This window comes from Ischnura elegans, chromosome 8 (genome assembly GCF_921293095.1).
Source record: "Ischnura elegans chromosome 8, ioIscEleg1.1, whole genome shotgun sequence".
Lineage (NCBI taxonomy): Eukaryota > Metazoa > Arthropoda > Insecta > Odonata > Coenagrionidae > Ischnura > Ischnura elegans.
In genome coordinates, this window is record NC_060253.1 from 88,211,914 (window position 1) to 88,229,694 (window position 17,781).

The following is a 17,781-nucleotide window of genomic DNA, read 5'->3' on the forward strand; positions in this document are numbered from 1 at the left end:
AATTAACCGGAATCTACTATATATTAACATTCTTCTTTAAGTATACCCTGTTTTTCTTCAGATTTTCAAAGCGATAATTTCATTATTCAGATCAATAACTATGTCTAATATAAATGATTAGTACTTAAATATGTCTTTATTATTTTTATTGGTAAGATCTGTTACATCTTGTACATCAAAGATGACATATTGTGTTACCACAATAATGGTGGGCTAGAATGTAGATATTAACATAGTTATAAGAAATACTATAAGTGAAAGCATTACTCTTGGAGCCTCCAAAATCATTCATCATTATACATAATTTTGATAGAATGTTAGCCGTTTGCTCAAGATGGCAGTGAGCTTATTTATGATGTAGAAATAAAAAAATATGAATGTTAAGTCTTCAGTGACTTGTAGATGTTTACATTGATACAAATAAAACATGACTATAATCATGCTTTTGGAGTAAACTCATAGCAAACCTTCCTTATTTAGGAATCAAGCATTAATAAGAAAGGGAAAAATTGGCTCCTTTTTCAGAGGCCAGCCATTAAAAGAAAAGAAATGCCCAATGGGTCATCAATCTGGTCATGTTTGAAAATGGACAAAACATGCCTGATCTCGCCGTAAAATTTTCATTGAACTGAATGCAAGAAATAATATTCCCTGGGGATGGTGAAATATCACATACATTTCTAAGAATACCTACCACACTATGAAATACCAATTGAGAAATAGGAACTAACACTGTTACATTCCCATGGTTCTTATGGTTCATGGTTGGTATAACGTTATGGTTCACTCAGAAATTGAAAACAGATTAATGAAAGAACATAGAGAAATATGTATGCATGAAAATTATTACAAAAAGTATAACAGCTCATCTAAATCTGGATTTGGTGATTTGTGAATCGCCTGTCCAACAAGATAAGCCAGCTTGTGGGCATACTGGCAGGGAGCAGGTACTCGCACAGTTCCCTGTTGATGAGAGATAAAAAAAGCAAAGTAAGAGTGAAACAGACTTCATTTATGAAAGAGAAAATTTAAGTACGAAACAATATATATTACAGTATTTTCTTCTGTTCCATGTTATTATAAATTATTTGCTCCTTTCGTTGGCTTGTGTTTATGATAAACTGATACCTGTGTATTACTATTATTATATTTACCTCAAGTATACCAAGGCCATAGCAATAGGGTGGTTTCCTATTATTTTTTTATTGCCTAAATCGAAAGATTATTACTCCTGGAAGACGTATTTCACGCTTTTAGATTTTCGAATGACGATATCTATTTTTCGCAATTAAATGAAAAGTGAAAATTTTCAAGTGCGCGAAAATGCCACGGCTAAGTATGAATGCTGGGAAAACTCCGTGTGACATCATTCTGGTTCCCGCTGCCGCAAGTGAGGTGACCTTGGGGCGAGGCTTTGAGCGCTGATACGACGCAGGATGCTAGCATGTAGCAGAGTATCCTGCTAGCAAGTAGCGCTTGGCTTAAATAAGGATTATTACACCCCTATCAAATGAAGGAAACTTTCTGACCTTAGACAGTTTTAATAGGTGATTATTGAGACATGTTCCCTGAGCTCTGTGCCTCATGCATGCATTGGTAATCTCAGACGATGTAAAACTCCTATATCTACTCGTATAGAAACTAGCTTGTGACGTCACGTGGAGTGGCATCGCGTGGGCGCCAATCTGGCCTTTTTCAATTGACGATAAAAATTGACCATTGCCATTCGTCTAAACGGATATTTCTAAAAGCAAATAATTTGTATATTATGAACACTCTAATGGTGGGTAACTAATCGCAATCAATGCCTTTCGTTTTCTTTGATGAAGGAAACTACCCTATTGAACAGGGAGGATTTAGGTATTCAAACCTCCCCAAAATATTCGAGACATGATGTGAACCCCTTTAAAAATGCCCAAAAAAACTGCCCAATCACCAAATACATAAAACCTTTCTTTTTAAACATTTTTTCTGACTGCAGACTTGGTAAAAAAATGAGGACCATTCTAACCTCAAACTCCCTTAATGCCTGCTCTCTTCTTAAGTCCATGGGAGAGCTGGATAGCATTGATGCTTAGCTTAATACATTTAACTGCCTATATTCGAAGGCTGCGGAGAAAGTGATGGACGTTTTGGCATGGTGCACCGATAGGTGGGACTAGCTCTGCTATCTTGGCATTAAGTCTTGCTGTGTTAGCGTGTGCATCGTACCTATCATACTCAATTTATGGCTAGATTATTCGAAAACTCTCTTTAAAAAAAAAACTAAATCAAGATGTGCTATACAAAATAAGCGTGAGAGAGAACTCAGCAAGAAAGTTTTTTATCTCCACGACAATTCTTGTCCACATATGCCCAATTGTATTCAAGTGCTCATGATTTTTGATGGGAAGTTTTCAGTCGTCCACCATACAGCCTGGTTTTTGACACCAAGCACCTACCATCTGTTCCTAGAGATTAGGACATTTGCTACACAATGATTTGACACTGATGCTGAACTGCCCACACAGAGAATAGATATCTATTAATTGTCTATTTTCATCTATGAATTGATATATATCTAATAGATGCCTATTAGACATCTATTAGATATCTCTCTCTCTGTTAGACATCTATTAGATGCACAGGTGACGAGGGGCGGTTTTGGATGCATCTCCGAAAGTGTCTTTTAAAACGTGATTCATGAGCTATGGAAGCGATTTAACATTTGATTAAGGGACAAAGTTTTTGGTTCCTTACTCGAGCAATGGCGGACTTGAAATTTTTTTCGACGCATTGAACAATGCTTGGCGACAGTGGCGAAGCCCGGAATTTTGTTCGGGAGGGGGGCTCCAGTACCAGGGGGGAAAATTTTTGAAAAACTGGGCACTAAGCAATGGGTTTTAAACTAATTTCAACATTTCATGAACGAAAAAACTTAATTTGTTAAAGAAATATTTTGTAAATATGTACCTGATTTCTCAATATTTTTTTAAAATATATATTTAGGGGGGGGGGGGGAGCGTCCGGACCCCCCATAACCCCTGGCTATGCCACTGCCTGGCGACTATGCCAACTATATCTGTATATTGTCTATTTCCATCTATGATTAGATGTATATCTAATAGATATACACCTCATAATGAGATGAAGAAAACACAAAACAAAAATTTTTTCCCCTAACTCCACCACTTAAAAATGGGCATGTAAATGTTATGCAATTTTGCACAGCAATGAAAGTTGCTCCTGAATAACTTATTACACATGCATATATTTTTTCTTATAACCTAGAATTAGCAAATATATTTTATATTCTAAGACAATAGTACATTCAATTTTTTACTTCAAGAAAATTTTATAGCATTCATTTCAAAATATTTTGAATTGAATTAATGTAGTGCAAAGTAAAAAAATCATTAATTTGACCTTTCCCATCAAAAGTAAATGTACTTACACTCCAATTGAAGTAAAGGTGGGTGAGTTTAAAGGTCAATCTTTGCAATTTGTCTGGTGTGAGCCCCAAATTGTCAAATATGACATTGTAAGATGTGGGGCTGACTGTTCCTTGCTTTACTGACTGGGACACCAGGAAAAAGTCATATCTGAAAGTATAAAATGCATGTAAAATGAAATGATTTAACTGATGTTTGAGTTAGAACTCATGTGAATTATATCTGTAGCACTCGTTTTCCCCCAAGTTACCTGTGAGGCAATGTGATGACATCGTCCACTACTGTTCCAGATGGTGGGTTGCCTCCTTCAGCAAAGAATCTTGTATTTATCCTTTTTGTTATCACAATGAATGCCAAATGGAAATGATTTCCCTTATATATTTCGGTCAGGCGTTGCTGCAAGAGAAAAGAATTGTTAGGATTCTGCATAAAAATATGACTATATGGTGATGTTATATGGTGTGTTTCTGATTTCCCTCTTTTACTACGGAAGCCAAAAGCTGTCAATGTATCCTTAAACATACTACATAGTACACCTTCAAGTTATTCATGGTTGCATGCCAGCAGGGGCAGAATTTGCGATATTTGACTGCTTATCCTCAAAATCAAAGCTGGAAAAAAATCATTACACAGTTGAACATTTAAATTCTGCAATAGTGTTACTAACAATGTGTTTTGTATTCACAAAAAATTACATTTTGTGAGGTTAATGACTGTTTTGTGAAGTAAATGACTGTGAGTATTCATTGTCAAGAGGTACAGATATCACTATGCCATATTTTAGGAATAAATGCAATATTAGGTCTAAAAATATAGGAATATAATGCAATTGTTGGTGAAGGAGTGCAATAGATATATGCATTACCTATGTATGAAAAATTCCGTGTTTATTCAACAATTTGCAATTTTTGCATTTGAGCATGTCGAATGATGTGAACTACTTAGTCAAATGACCTGATTTACGATGTAAAGGTGAATGACTCAATTGATCCAGGGGATAAGTAGGGGTGTCCAAAAGAGTAAGTGGTGTCTTTTCACCACAATTATAGGGAACAAAAATTTCATGTTATCTTTTTGTGAATGCTATTTATTGCAAATTTCAAGTTTACATCTGCAGCAAACACTCAAATTATTGCTAAATTTCAAAAACCTATTCATCGTTTTGGAAGGACAATAATATTACCGTTTAGAAAAAATTTCACCACAGTATTTGATTTAATCCTAAGTAGCCGATGCTATCCATCGGAAATCTAAATAAGGTTGATGCATCAAAAGCACATTGTTATTACTTGATGGATATTTTGGCAATGTTTCATAGAAATTCTATTTGTAAAATCCATGACCAGTAGATAAAATAAAGTTACATATCCAAGTTGTAATATCCATAATATTTAAAAATCCCAAGCAGTATCCGTAGGTAGCATATGTTCAGTATGGAATTGAAGGGCACAAATTTTTTGTCTGTATGTCTGGGGATTACCAAAAACCATGATAAGTTCACCCATTATCTATCCATAGGATGTGAAGATATGTTGTAATGTGTCCACTGTTAGGCAACCCTGCAATATTGTTTGGTGGGTCCTTTGGGCATTTGATAGATACCCATCCAACGTTAATTGAATTAACATGGACGCACCAATGTCATATGTTAATGGCAACAATGTTGTCTGGATGTTGTTGAGATACTGATTACGTCTTTGGATTAATTTATGGTTTATGGCTTGTTAGGTTAAGGTTATGTTTTAACACTTTTAACCCATCAATGCCCATTGGCAACCTGAGCTGCCATAATTTTTGCACATCTATGAAAATTCCTTTCTTCCCCAACATGCGTCTTACACTACAAATTGTTTCCTTTCTATGCACTCTACTCTCTCCTTTGGTGAGCAAGATCGGCATTTAAACCCGCCATTAAACCTACCATATCAATGAGAGTGAGTCTGTGAGGGTCATTCTTGAGCTTGATATTGAAGTGTTCACTTGTGCCCCTCGTGATGTATTCTGCATATTTCTGAAAGTTGTTGTCGTATGCAAATGCATAATATACTTTTAATGCCACTGTGAAAAATTTTTGCTGCTCATGTATTGTACTTGTGATTTATATAGTGTGGAACTTTGCTGGCAACTTAAGTACCCAGAAAAAAAATTATTGTTCCACTTGCATAATATTTTTTATTTATTTTTCCCGAAATAAGGTATCTATTGAGAGAAACATTTGAAACTTTGAAAATTGTCAAAAAAAATTCATTTGAGCATTAATGGGTTAATATCCAAATATACCTGAGTCTGGTGATAATATTATGACTGGCTAAAGATAATTTTTAACTACATATTTAGGTATTTGGTAGGATCTAATTACCTTAAGCAGCTCGACCTCATGCTGAAAGACGTAGGTAATTTGACCCTCTCCTACACCATCCCTATAGAGAACAATTTTCCTTGGTAGGTTTCCACCATTATAATTACGGTATTTGTGTAAGGCCTCTGAAAAAAATATTAATAAATAATTTGTTACAAGCTTATGTTGGACATAATTAGAAGTAAAAAGATATTCATTGGATGCGATCAAACCATTTGCTATAAATCATGAAATATTTTGGCAATGTCAGTTCTTAAAATAAAATATGAACTTACTGATAACATTAATGGGTAATTCATTGCTCAATTCTTCTCCAGTGCGATGGAAGCTGACAGAACTGTAGTAGCGGCTCAACTGCTTATCCAACGAAGAAACCAAAGCTCCTATTGAAGTTCCTTTCTGGCTGGTATCATGGTAGACATCAAAGCCAATCACCATTAATCCCTGGGTGTTAAAAATAAATGGGAGTAGATCAAGATCAAAATATCAAGATTTGAAATAATTACTGCTGATGAGTTTCAAATAATGTCAGTAAGGTTTGTGCTTAAGGAATAGAATTACATATTTGGTGGTGGTCAAAACTAAATTAATTTCATTGGCATTTTTAATCCAGCGTTAATATTTTTGTGGGAAAGTCTTATTGAATGTTTAAGTGGTCTTAATACAAAGATTTTATCATATGAAAATTCAGTTAGTTGGTCATTTGCCAATAAAAAATGAAGAAATCCCTTCTATAGTTGCTCTTTTACAATTAAATTGGTGGGATAAAATCCATCGGTCTGGAACGTGTTATCACTCAATAATGATGCATCAATGATCCATTTAAATCTAATAGAGGCTATTTTGAAACTTCTTCTTATAAGTATCTGATAAAATTTAAGCCCCATGCGTGAAAATTTTCTCCTCTCCATCAAAGGAAGTGTTGCATTATTTTTGAGAAAGAAATGAGGAATACTAGAGATGTGCGAATAGTATCAGCGAATACTCTAATATCTCGAACACTAGAAAGTATTCTTCTGTGCCTGAGGTTGTGCATAGAATCATTTTTATGGTAATTCATCTTCCAATCCTTCCATCAAATTAATTGATAAAATTGAAAATTTGGACCAGAATAATTTCCCTTCTACCGTAGATGTATGGTTGTCAGATGCAAATACTGGGACATATTCCTTAAATTTATATTAAATACAATGTATAATAAAAACATGATTAAGTATACATGTAATACCTCGAGAGGAATCTCCACAGTCCATGGGGCTCCCCCAATTTTGCAGTTCATTTGCACTGCCACTTTAGTGGCAATAGACATGACACTGTTGTTTGACAGATTTTTTGCCAAAATCAGCTGCGTAGGAACTGTAGGGGAAATGGATGAAAATTTTTAAATGCAACAATAGGAAATATTTCTAAGGGTTGCACCTTGAAATTGCAACCTTTGGATTTTGTCAATAAACTATGAGTTTGAATTTTTATAAGGAGCTTTGTTAAAACAATCATTAAAGAAACTGTGATTTTAAGAAATGGTTTGCTACTACCTGCTGAATCTACGCAGCATTTCTTCTTGATAGCAGCATAACGATCAAGCCTGTTGTTTGGTAGAATTATCATCATCAGTGATGGTCTGTTCTCTGGAGCACAGAATCTACTTATGGCCTGAATGTATGTTGTTAAACGGTCATCCTCCAGTGAAACCCTAAAAATGGAAGGACATTTGAAAATCAAGCTTTCGCTTTTTTATGATCTTATGTTCGGAAAATATAGTCCTGCCCATGTATTTGATGAAGACTTTATCCCACCTTCATGTCAAAGCTATATGTTTTATGTGCATTATTCTGTGTTCATTTTATTTTTGTGGGTGAGCTGGTGCGGCTAAAGCAAGTAAGGGAAAATTTCTCAACTCGTGACTTTCCCTTTGCCAATCAGTAACAAGCAGGTGTGGCCTCCGTCAGTTGCTCTCAGACCTCCGTCGAGTGAACTCGGTGAATCTTCTGGTGGAGCAGTGTTGCCAAACTGCACACGTTCTCCTTGTATGTCTTTAAGTATGCCATTTACCTACGGAGCTTCATTCAGGGTGGTACATAGCTGACAATGTAATGGGCTTCTATGAAAGGATTATCCTCAATACCTTCCAAATGAGTAGGAATATTGTCTCGGCACCAGGGCTGAAATACCTCTTGCCACCCATTATTCACACGTTTTCAATGACAAACTAGGGTGGCTATGTACACTTGGCAACATTTAAGTTTACCTCTCCTCTCTCTCTCTCCATACTACCCCTACCCCATTAGCGAAACCTTCCGAGAGTGTCCGGGCACTCACGAAAGCTCACCCGCAAACATAAAGTGAGTAGATTATAGGCATGCACGAAGTTTTTGGAGTAGGGAAAAGTGATGTTTTCCCAGTCTCAAATTGATCAAAATGAAATTAACCCTTTTAGTGCCAGCCGGCCGATCTATCGGCCCGAGGGGTATGTGCGAAGAATGCCACGGGCCAATCTATCGGCCGGGTGTATTTAAATTAATTTACAAATAAAGTATTTTTCCCAAGTTGTACAGATAACAACATAGGTGAACTTTTTAATCAATGACGTAAGTATTAGAAGTTTAAATAAAAAAAATTATGTTCAACACATTCATAATAGAATTTTTATAAAATTTTAAGTAAAATCGTGCAAGTTCATCAAAAAAGCCCTGGCATTCTTCGTGTATACCAGGCAAAAAAGGATGGCGCTAAAAGGGTTAATATTCACATGATAAAATTTGGTTGCTTTTAAATGATGGGAACCTCTCACCCAAGGGCTCAAAGTATCAGGGAGAAAAAATGAGTAATTTGGGTATAAAAAGTCTCTATCTCTAGTGAATTTGAAAGTGAAGACCATAAGGGCAGAATTTCTGTGTTTTGGCCCATCTCTAAGCATATATGATGTATGGCCTTCCTGCGATCTGATTCACCACCCTCACTCAGAAGCAAGGTAGAGATACGACCCATACCACTGCTGGAGATTTTCTGCCACATCCAATTTGATCCAATGAGCTGAACAGGGAGAGATAAACAGGTTTGCCATCACTGCTTCGGAAGGCAAATCCTAAAATAAAATTCCTCGTATAATGCTTACCAAAATAAGAAGCTACTTCAGATGTAAGCTCAAGTGGAATACCCCTTCAGCAAATGACACACTTTAATAACATGTGTATCATGTTGGAACAAATCTAATGAACCCCACTCCTCAAAATGATTGCACTGCACCCCAATTAGAGGTCATGCTTACCGAAGAAGCACGTACTAATGTACTAGCAGACTTACTCCATAGGTTGAGGAAGGCGGAGGCCCATTCCCACTGATACTGTTTGCACATTTTGGACAAAGGTCTTGGCTTCTCTCATTAAATTAGCTGGACTGACTAGCACCCAGAACTTCATTGGACCCACGACAAGCATGGGGTTGCCTGGAAAGCAAAGCAATAAATACTATTTGTTCACATTCCAAATCCTCTTACTTAATGCACAACCATTTGTGTCATTTTAAAATGTATAATGTTCAATGATTAAGCTATATTTTTGTGGAGCCAATTCAGAAAAATTATATTTGAGAAGCATCTCCATGCATGGAAAGGGAGTTTTACATGTTCACTTGCCGGTCCACACCCAACCTCCAGCCCATGCAACAGCAAATTGACTTAATTCCTTCATTTTATGAAAAAAAACTTTACCTGGAATTATTATGAACAGCTATGAATGTACAAAATTTTTGAATCTTTAACATCTGCTACAAGATTTTCTGAGACTGAAACCACAGAGTTTTAAGGCAATTTTATCAGAAATCAAACACTTCCTTAATGGGTCTCAACAAACTAGGCAGTGATATGGTGGCACTAAGATCCAAGAGACACTAGTTGAAAGCCCCCATCTTTTTGGACAGCGATAATGTTGCCGTCAAGGGAGAAATAGGGACCTTTTAACATGTTGCGTACCGCAATATTTTAATTCCTAGGAACGCTGAGATTGGAAATATGTGCCTTTTAGGGCGTTGCCTTTGGTTTAAACATGGTTAAAAAGCTAATGTTTAGAATATAACTTTACCCAATCAAACGTTATGATGCATCAATTCATTATGAATAACGAACAACAACTGAACACGTTCTAACGAAATTGTATTGTTCGCTTTAAAATTGTTTAGGTTGACGTGCCTAAATGACGAGAATTTTCGTCATCTGTCCGGATCGTTCGGGAAAAAAATGACGAGAATTCTCGCCGTCCTAATGCAACATGTTAAAAGGCATTATCCTGCTGCCAGAATTAGTAACATTGCTGATGGTGAAATTTCCTTCCTCTAAAAAGTGAACTTTAGAGCATATGTAAAATTGATTGGTCATAACTTACTTCTCAGATCCCTTGTCCAATCAGAGTTTTTGCCTGAGGCATAATTTACTTCCTTCCCACACCTATTGCCCTGGCAAATTTTTTCTTGAGTCAGGACTCTGCCATTAAATTTCACCAGTCCTGTTGAAAACTTCATATTCCATCGATCTAAGTCTGCTTTGGCCTGTAAACAAACCGTTGATATTGGGATAGGTAAAAATAGAACTTTAGGCGCTATTTATCATTTGATTAAAAATTGCTCATATTCAATTTTTGGACAAATGCAAGTGTGCAATTCACAAGTGATGCAACTGTGAGTTTGATATTGTGTAGTGGTTTGATATCATCCTTGCAAATCACTTTCCCAGACGTGTGATAGTATGCATTAGGTAGCCATGGTGGGTGGTAAGTGGAAACTTGAGTTCAACTACTACAGCAGTTTTTTTAAGATGAGTTAATGAGCATTAGTTGAGAGGGGGCAACAGTTTTTCTGAGCCTGTAACGATATTACAGGTAGTTAACTATCAGAATAGAGTACCATGAGGACTTAAGAAGTTTCCTCCTGATCAAATTACAGGAAGAATTTACTTACTCATACATACTTACTTTGGAGCTCAAGCCTTGAAAGCATAGTGTGCACTAATTTTAAGAAATGAAATTCAGTTTTTTTCCAGGATTTTTGATTAGCCAAGTGATGTTTGCGTATATTCCTGAAAGCTTACATACCTTTGCTTCACCCTGCAGTCTTTTTGCGAATTGAATGAGGCGTTGAATCCGTTCAGAAGGGCCCAGCCTTGTCTGGTCTGCCAAGCATTTCATCAACGGAAAATTTTTCCTGGACAATAAAATTTATCAAGCCATCTATCAACAGGCATTTGAAACAGTATACTAACTATCACAGCATAATATCATTGCCCGAGGTGCTATGATGCTGGGAAAATAAATCCTCATGCAACAACAGCATGGGAAACTGCCCAATAAACATTATTATTGGTATGGCAATGCAAAAATAATCTTCAAATTAGGCACTATGCATTTAAGAATATCTACTGGACTTGTTTCTTATAAAATGCATACTGATAAAAATGAAGGAGAGGATGTGAATGGACTGAAAACATACTTTCCAAATGGTCACAATTACAATGGATACTGGATAACATTGAAAAATTACATGCAAATGAGTTCATGTATAAATATGTTTGAAATGCCACTTGTGAAAGTTACATGTAGTCTTCATAAAAAAGACCTGTCAATTATTATGCCTGTATTTTATCTGATAGATGAAAAAGTAAACTTGCTGTAAATTAAAGTAATTGAATCCCACATGGATACAATTATTTTTTAATCTATCATTTCACGATTCCACAAAGTGAGCTCGCAAACCAATGATATCATATTTTACCTGCTGCTTTGAAGGCCAGACATTTTAAATTTTGTAAGCTTTTAACCTAAAAGCCTATTAAAATCATCAAATATAATTATAATATTCTCACCTCATGTTCTCATTGAGTCCAGTCATCCTGCATAACTCGGGCACCAAGTAAATAGGTTGTTTTATCCCTCGCCTCTGATCTCTTTGCTTAGGCATTGTCAGCAGCATCGGTTGATTTTTTTGTTTTATTGTAATGTCATACCTCTGTTGAATGCATTTCATTGTAAAAAAAATAGTTTTGATTGGGTTTAGAGATTTTTGTCATTCCTCATTATTTTTACACTATAGGCATTAAATTTGAGAATGAAATTGCTGATGATACAGGAATCCATTAGCTTCATATGTGAAAATTTTTTGAATCAAGTGTGTGGAAAAATGTTAAATTGCAACGTACCTGGCGGTAATACTCGACGTAGCTTATAGCCCTGTCTTTCATACTGAAGGTTGACAAAGGCGTTGTATTGAAGTCCACATCATCAACTCTGTATGTTTTATTGTTGTATTCAGTGAGAACAATGGTTCCCAAGATGTGGAGCTTGAAGACTCTCTGAAATGGATGAGAAGGCTGCATTTATTTACTCATATATACCATTTAAATAATAATGTAATGGGAAAATGGTTAATGACAATTTTTTAACGTTCACTTTTAATTCAACTAATCAAATGAACACACTTTACAAACGCACTTGTCCAGGAGAGGTACTCAACAAAAAAATCTGGAGCTACAGCATGAGCTGTTACTTCACATATCATACAATCATAGGAAAATCGTCAATGAAAGTTACATCCTTTTCTCCACTAATCCCATAAAATCTGCTTGGGATGTCATTAAGTGCAATACCAGTGCAACTCAAACACGTAATATCCATAAAGAATTTTTTTGGTGGCACTCAAGCCGCAGATCCCTTGAAAGTTGTGGACTGTTTCAACTTGATGTTTTACAATGAAAATCAAGATTACCCTACCTATCCTAGTTTTCCAAATGGTTCCTCGCCATCTAAGACCTTCTTTCTCTTCCCAGCCGATCCATTCAAGGTCAGCAAAGCCTTGAATATATTCTCTAACAAATGGTCTTCAGGATTTGACGAAATCCCCACCTCTATCTTGAAGGCAGTCAAATATTACGTACCCCATAGCTCACATAATTAATGCTTCCTTTGATGAAGGTCATTTCCCTAACTACCTGAAATTATCCTATGTTAACCCTATCCACAAAAAAGGTCCTCATGCTGACCCTAACAATTACCGGCCAATATCAGTGCTTCCTAGTCTTTCCAAAATGTTTGAAAAAAATTTTTTCAATCGTCTCACAAACTTTCTTAAGTCATTTCAGCTCTTGGACCAAGCCCAGCATGGCTTCCTAGCTGGGAAATCCACCACCACTGCCACATTTCAGCTACTTAGCCATATACACAAGGCCCTTGACAGTAGAAATGCTACACTAGGGATCTTCTATGATCTTAGTAAGGCGTTTTATAGTATCTATCATAAGATACTATTCTCCAAATTCTCAAGGTTAGGGATTAAGGGAGGCCAAAGCCCATACCGGGCTGTAGTGCCAAGGAAGTATGTAGTAAGTAGTAGTAGTAGTAGGGATTAAGGGTAATGCCCTGCTTTGGATAAAATCTTTCCTCCCCAACGGGCTGCAGCAATAAAACATTGCTACCAATCAGTTACTGGCTTTAACATAACTCTATCTAAACAACTTCAAGTATGCCACAGTGTCCCCCAAGGCTCAATACTTGGACCCCTGCTCTTTATAATTTTTATAAACGACTTCCCACATTCAATTTCAGTTGGTAAGCTACTTCTCTATGCTGATGATGCCTTCTGTCTTTTACAGTAAAAAAAATTCAGCTGATCTTGGGGATATTTCCTGAACCTCAATCTCAGATATGAGCAATTGGTGCCAAACTAATGGACTCACCATAAACTCTCATAAATCTCTTCACCTGCAGTTCCACCACAAAAGGTACCCACCCACGTTCAGCTTCTGATAACATCCTCATCAGATCTCATTCTGTCAAGTTTCTTTGTCTAGTAATCAATGAAAACATTGACTGGTCTGACCACATACAGAACACCATGAAAAAAATAACTCTTGGAATCTTCCTAATTAGAAAACTAGCGCCAATTGTCGCTCTGGACACCCTGAAACTCCTATTTCACTCAAAAATCCAATCTTACATCTCATACGGCGTTTTATTCTGCGGAAATGACAACCTTTCCCAAAAGATTTTTTTCCTTCAGAAGCAGGCCATTAAGGCACTGCTTCGCCTCCCTCTTCATACCCCTGGCAGATCTTTATTCAAGAACAATTCCATCCTCACTCTTCCCTCTCTTTATATACTTATTTGTGCCTTATTTGTTAAACAAAACCCCCTAATATTCTCCTCTCACCATGATGTGCACCCTTACCAGTGTACATACTTGCCTATAAAGACTCTTGGATGTTGCCCTTCCCAAGGATTTGAAAAAAAGAAAAAAAAATTGAATACTCATTAAATTATAATTATACATCAATTTAACCAAAGTGTTTTTCCAATCACATGCATAAAAAATGTTAGAAAAACACGCAAAAATGGTGCGAGAAGATCGTATTTGTAGCCATGGGGCACTGGCCAGAACGTCCCAATGTGTAAACATACAGTTATATGGATAGTGGAAGTGGTGGGGGCTGCTGGTGCTATGACACGTCTAAGCTTGTGCCTCATGTAGTTCTTGGGATGCCGCCCGAGCATGCGCGGAGCGACGCATCTAGTGAGTTGACATATCCTCGCCAGCCTGCCGGCCATCTGGCATCTACTTGGCGTAGCAGTGTTGCAGAATACCTTGTTTTAGTGACCAGTTGACTTATTGTGTGTAAATTGTTTTATCAAATGAGTGATTGGTATGTTTATTATTCAAGCTTTATTAGGAAAACTAGGTATTTTTGTTGAAAAAATTGGACATTTGGCATCACAAATTTAATACCTAGATTGCCTTAAAAACTCACTAAAATACACGAAATATTAAAAAATGTTGACCCCCCCCCCCCCCCCGTGTAGTGTGCCCCCCCAGCATTTGACTCACGAGTCGCCACTGACCTTTACCACACACGAAATAGTACAGACATCAACCTATCCCAAGCCTGTGCTTCCCTTTCTGTACATAGTCCTCTTCATTCAGCCTCTATTATATATAAAGAATAACCATCTGACATTAAATCACTTACTACTCTGCCATTGAAAGTCGTATGTACCTCCTTCATATTTAGGCTTAAATTATGTACAGATGTTATGAAAAAAATGGATGTAGTTTGCAAAAATACAAATCAAAATTTTACCTGATAGTCTGCTTTGTTGCGAGAGTATATTTCTGTCAGTTGGTCCAACACTGTATCTCGCCTCATAACTTTATGAGTGATTTCGGCACACATCATCACCTCCTGTTCGTGCTGCCGAATGGATGTTATGTATCCAGGCCATAGCTGCATCTTATACTCATCCTTCATTGAAGTTACAGCTGCAGCAGGATCAAAATAGTTCCTCCCGACCTTGAGAATAAAAACAAACCGGATATCAATTAGATTAGATGTATTAAAATAGAATTTTAAAGTTGAATTATGAAAAAAATTGTGGTTGACTCAACCAAACTACACAATAGCCTTTTTTAAATAGAGCAATATGGACGCCCTGACTGGAAAAAAATGCTTAATTTTGCTCATTTATATTAAATAATGCTCGGATAAAATATTTTCAAAGAATTATTGCTTTTAATTTTTAAAATCATAATATGATGTAAGGGAATACAATTGTGGAAAGTGATGGAAAATGAATTTTGTGATGTTTGAGAGAGAAGCATTTTTAGTAATCTCAGCAGGTATGTACGAAGGGCTGACATGAACGTTGTTAAATGCTGACTAATCCATAAGTTGTATCGAGAAGTGTTTCTAGTAATATTGAAGATAATAAAATTCTAAGCAAGGTGACAGGAGAATTAAGTTTCCACTGAAAATAGTTAGCTCTCTAACTCTAATAATAACTCTTTTAGCTATCTCTTGGCAAGAAACACATTTTTAACAAATTTTTGTGTAGCTGAGGTCGTGCTAAAGCATGATGTTGAGGTAAATCATTGCCAATCTCAGTTTTACACCAATTAGCAACTTATAGGGGACCAGGAGATCTTGGGAGATGTTGAGGAAAAACTATATTTTCCCATGTACCAAATGGCTCAACAAGGAACTTATATAATGAGGAAAAGTGCTAGTAACCTAAACATTGATCACATCAATTAATACATGGTTATGGATATCGAAACCTTCTTTTCCAAAGGAAAGATCTTGAGCCACTCTTCAAATGCGAACGAAAGAGGCGAGCCATGAAGTACAAGATATTTCAGTAATGCAGTAGTAATATGATATGCATGATAGTCTTTCCCTAAGCTTTTATGAATTGGTTAATTCATTTAGGGAAAATTAAAAATATGCGACTGATTAGAATTATGCATTAAATTAGACAACAGTACTTACTAGTTGGAGGTTAAGATGCCCCAGGCATCTGCGGACCAGCAGGTTGTAAAACTGTAAATAATGATGATCCCCTGGTGCCATATCTCCCACAAGGCGAAGAGTGATTCTGTAGCATTTATCTGAATTAGGGCGTAGGCAGTATAGCTCCATAGGCTTAAGGGAATGGTGAAAAAGGCAAATAAATATGTCATCAAGTTGTTCTTGCAACACTTCAAGTTCTGATTAACATGGAGTAGAGTGGTAATTACCAATGTCAAATAATCTCAAAGATTATTTGCAATTTACTTTCACATTACCAATTACAAATATGTAATCAAGTACTCCATGTAAATGATTTGTACTGTTTGTATTTGTACAATGGAGTTAGTTAATTCAAAATAATCTATGCTACCAAAATGCTTATGGTCACACCACAGCATGTTGAAAAATTATAAGAGTTAACCCTGTCATTAACAATGTATGTATTCATTTGTAAGTTGAACACCTTTTTTCAAAGTGATCATGAGAAAAAAAACTTTTCCTGTTAAGTTCTATGATCTGGTTAATTGTCTCATCCAACCATCTGTGGGAACTTTGCTAATCAATGGACATTATTATGAAATTCTGCACTTCTCTTTTAGAACTCAAAGTCATTATTATACCCAGATTTCCAAGAACCACCTCATGATTTGTGACAGGATGATCATGTGCTTGTTGCCTGCATGGGAACTACTGATTTCCGAGCGTCAAGTATGGTGAGGAGGCTCGCCATGTGATCTTGTAACTTCATCACACAGTGGTTGCCTTTTTGGCAGCTTGCACGCCACACAATTGCATGGCATGGTGTCTGTTATGGTACTTCCTAATATCCTGAATTAGTTTGGTGCATCCTTGTGAACCACTTTCACCCATCCGTAAGTACAATCCTGCTCATCATGCTGGCACACTTGAGTGGTTCCAGGAAACCATGGCTTTTAAAATTTAATTTTTGATCATGGAAAGTAGAAACTGACTCAAGGGAAAATTATGAATACAATTAACTTATTTTTCTCAGACTTGTTAAAAAATAGCTTGAGGTAGGTAAAAAAATGAAGTATGCATATTTGTGTGCATTTGAATGTTACATATCTCACCTCACTAAGGCGATTCATGGAGAACAAAACTGTGCCATCAAAAATGTATCCTTCTCCCAACTTATCTTCAAATGAATGCATGATTTTTCTTTTTATTACTGTTCGTTCTTCTTCTGGAGAAAAATCCACTCTGTACTGATAGAGACACCAGTTTGTTTGAGTAATTAAACGAAAATAATTGGAAGTGAGCGCAATTTCTGTTCCATAGGCTCCTGCAAATAATATCAAAATTTTATAATACATACCAGTTACAAATTGCACCGACAATTGAATAACATATCTGTATCTGAAGTTCTCTTTACTTGATGCTCATGGCCACTTGTTGAGAAATTAGATACATATTTAAATATATCTATGTAGAGAAGTTGACTGGCTTGAGCAAATTTTCTCAATTAGCAGAGGGTCTATAATTGCCTTCTTTTTGTGCAATTAGGGCTGTTTATTGAATGATTTTTTGAAGGTGTACATGTAAACAAATTTAGATGAATAGGTATAGGAAACAAAGATGGGACGAGAAAGAAGTAGGAACAACTTAACTTACTATATCATGAAATTAGAAGTTCTGATGAAAATAATTGC

The 17,781-nt window shown here is 36.3% G+C and overlaps 1 protein-coding gene across 5 annotated transcripts in view; it reads right to left on the reverse strand.

Moving 5' to 3' along the window:
• Positions 1 to 129: 129 nt before the first annotated feature.
• The window catches only part of LOC124163896 (piwi-like protein Siwi), an 82,906-nt gene continuing 65,254 nt past the window's right edge, over positions 130 to 17,781 (reverse strand). For all 5 annotated transcript variants that reach the window (XM_046541009.1, XM_046541007.1, XM_046541006.1 and 2 more), the window contains 15 exons: positions 17,203 to 17,414; positions 16,091 to 16,243; positions 14,906 to 15,115; positions 11,975 to 12,127; positions 11,642 to 11,784; positions 10,875 to 10,983; positions 10,170 to 10,332; positions 9,094 to 9,235; positions 7,326 to 7,483; positions 7,019 to 7,146; positions 6,066 to 6,234; positions 5,791 to 5,915; positions 3,682 to 3,827; positions 3,434 to 3,581; positions 130 to 963 (listed from right to left, as the gene is read on the reverse strand). In XM_046541009.1, coding sequence (XP_046396965.1) covers positions 847 to 963; positions 3,434 to 3,581; positions 3,682 to 3,827; positions 5,791 to 5,915; positions 6,066 to 6,234; positions 7,019 to 7,146; positions 7,326 to 7,483; positions 9,094 to 9,235; positions 10,170 to 10,332; positions 10,875 to 10,983; positions 11,642 to 11,784; positions 11,975 to 12,127; positions 14,906 to 15,115; positions 16,091 to 16,243; positions 17,203 to 17,414 — 2,276 coding nt within the window. In that variant the 3' untranslated portion in view covers positions 130 to 846. The remainder of the gene's footprint in view (positions 964 to 3,433; positions 3,582 to 3,681; positions 3,828 to 5,790; positions 5,916 to 6,065; positions 6,235 to 7,018; positions 7,147 to 7,325; positions 7,484 to 9,093; positions 9,236 to 10,169; positions 10,333 to 10,874; positions 10,984 to 11,641; positions 11,785 to 11,974; positions 12,128 to 14,905; positions 15,116 to 16,090; positions 16,244 to 17,202; positions 17,415 to 17,781) is intronic.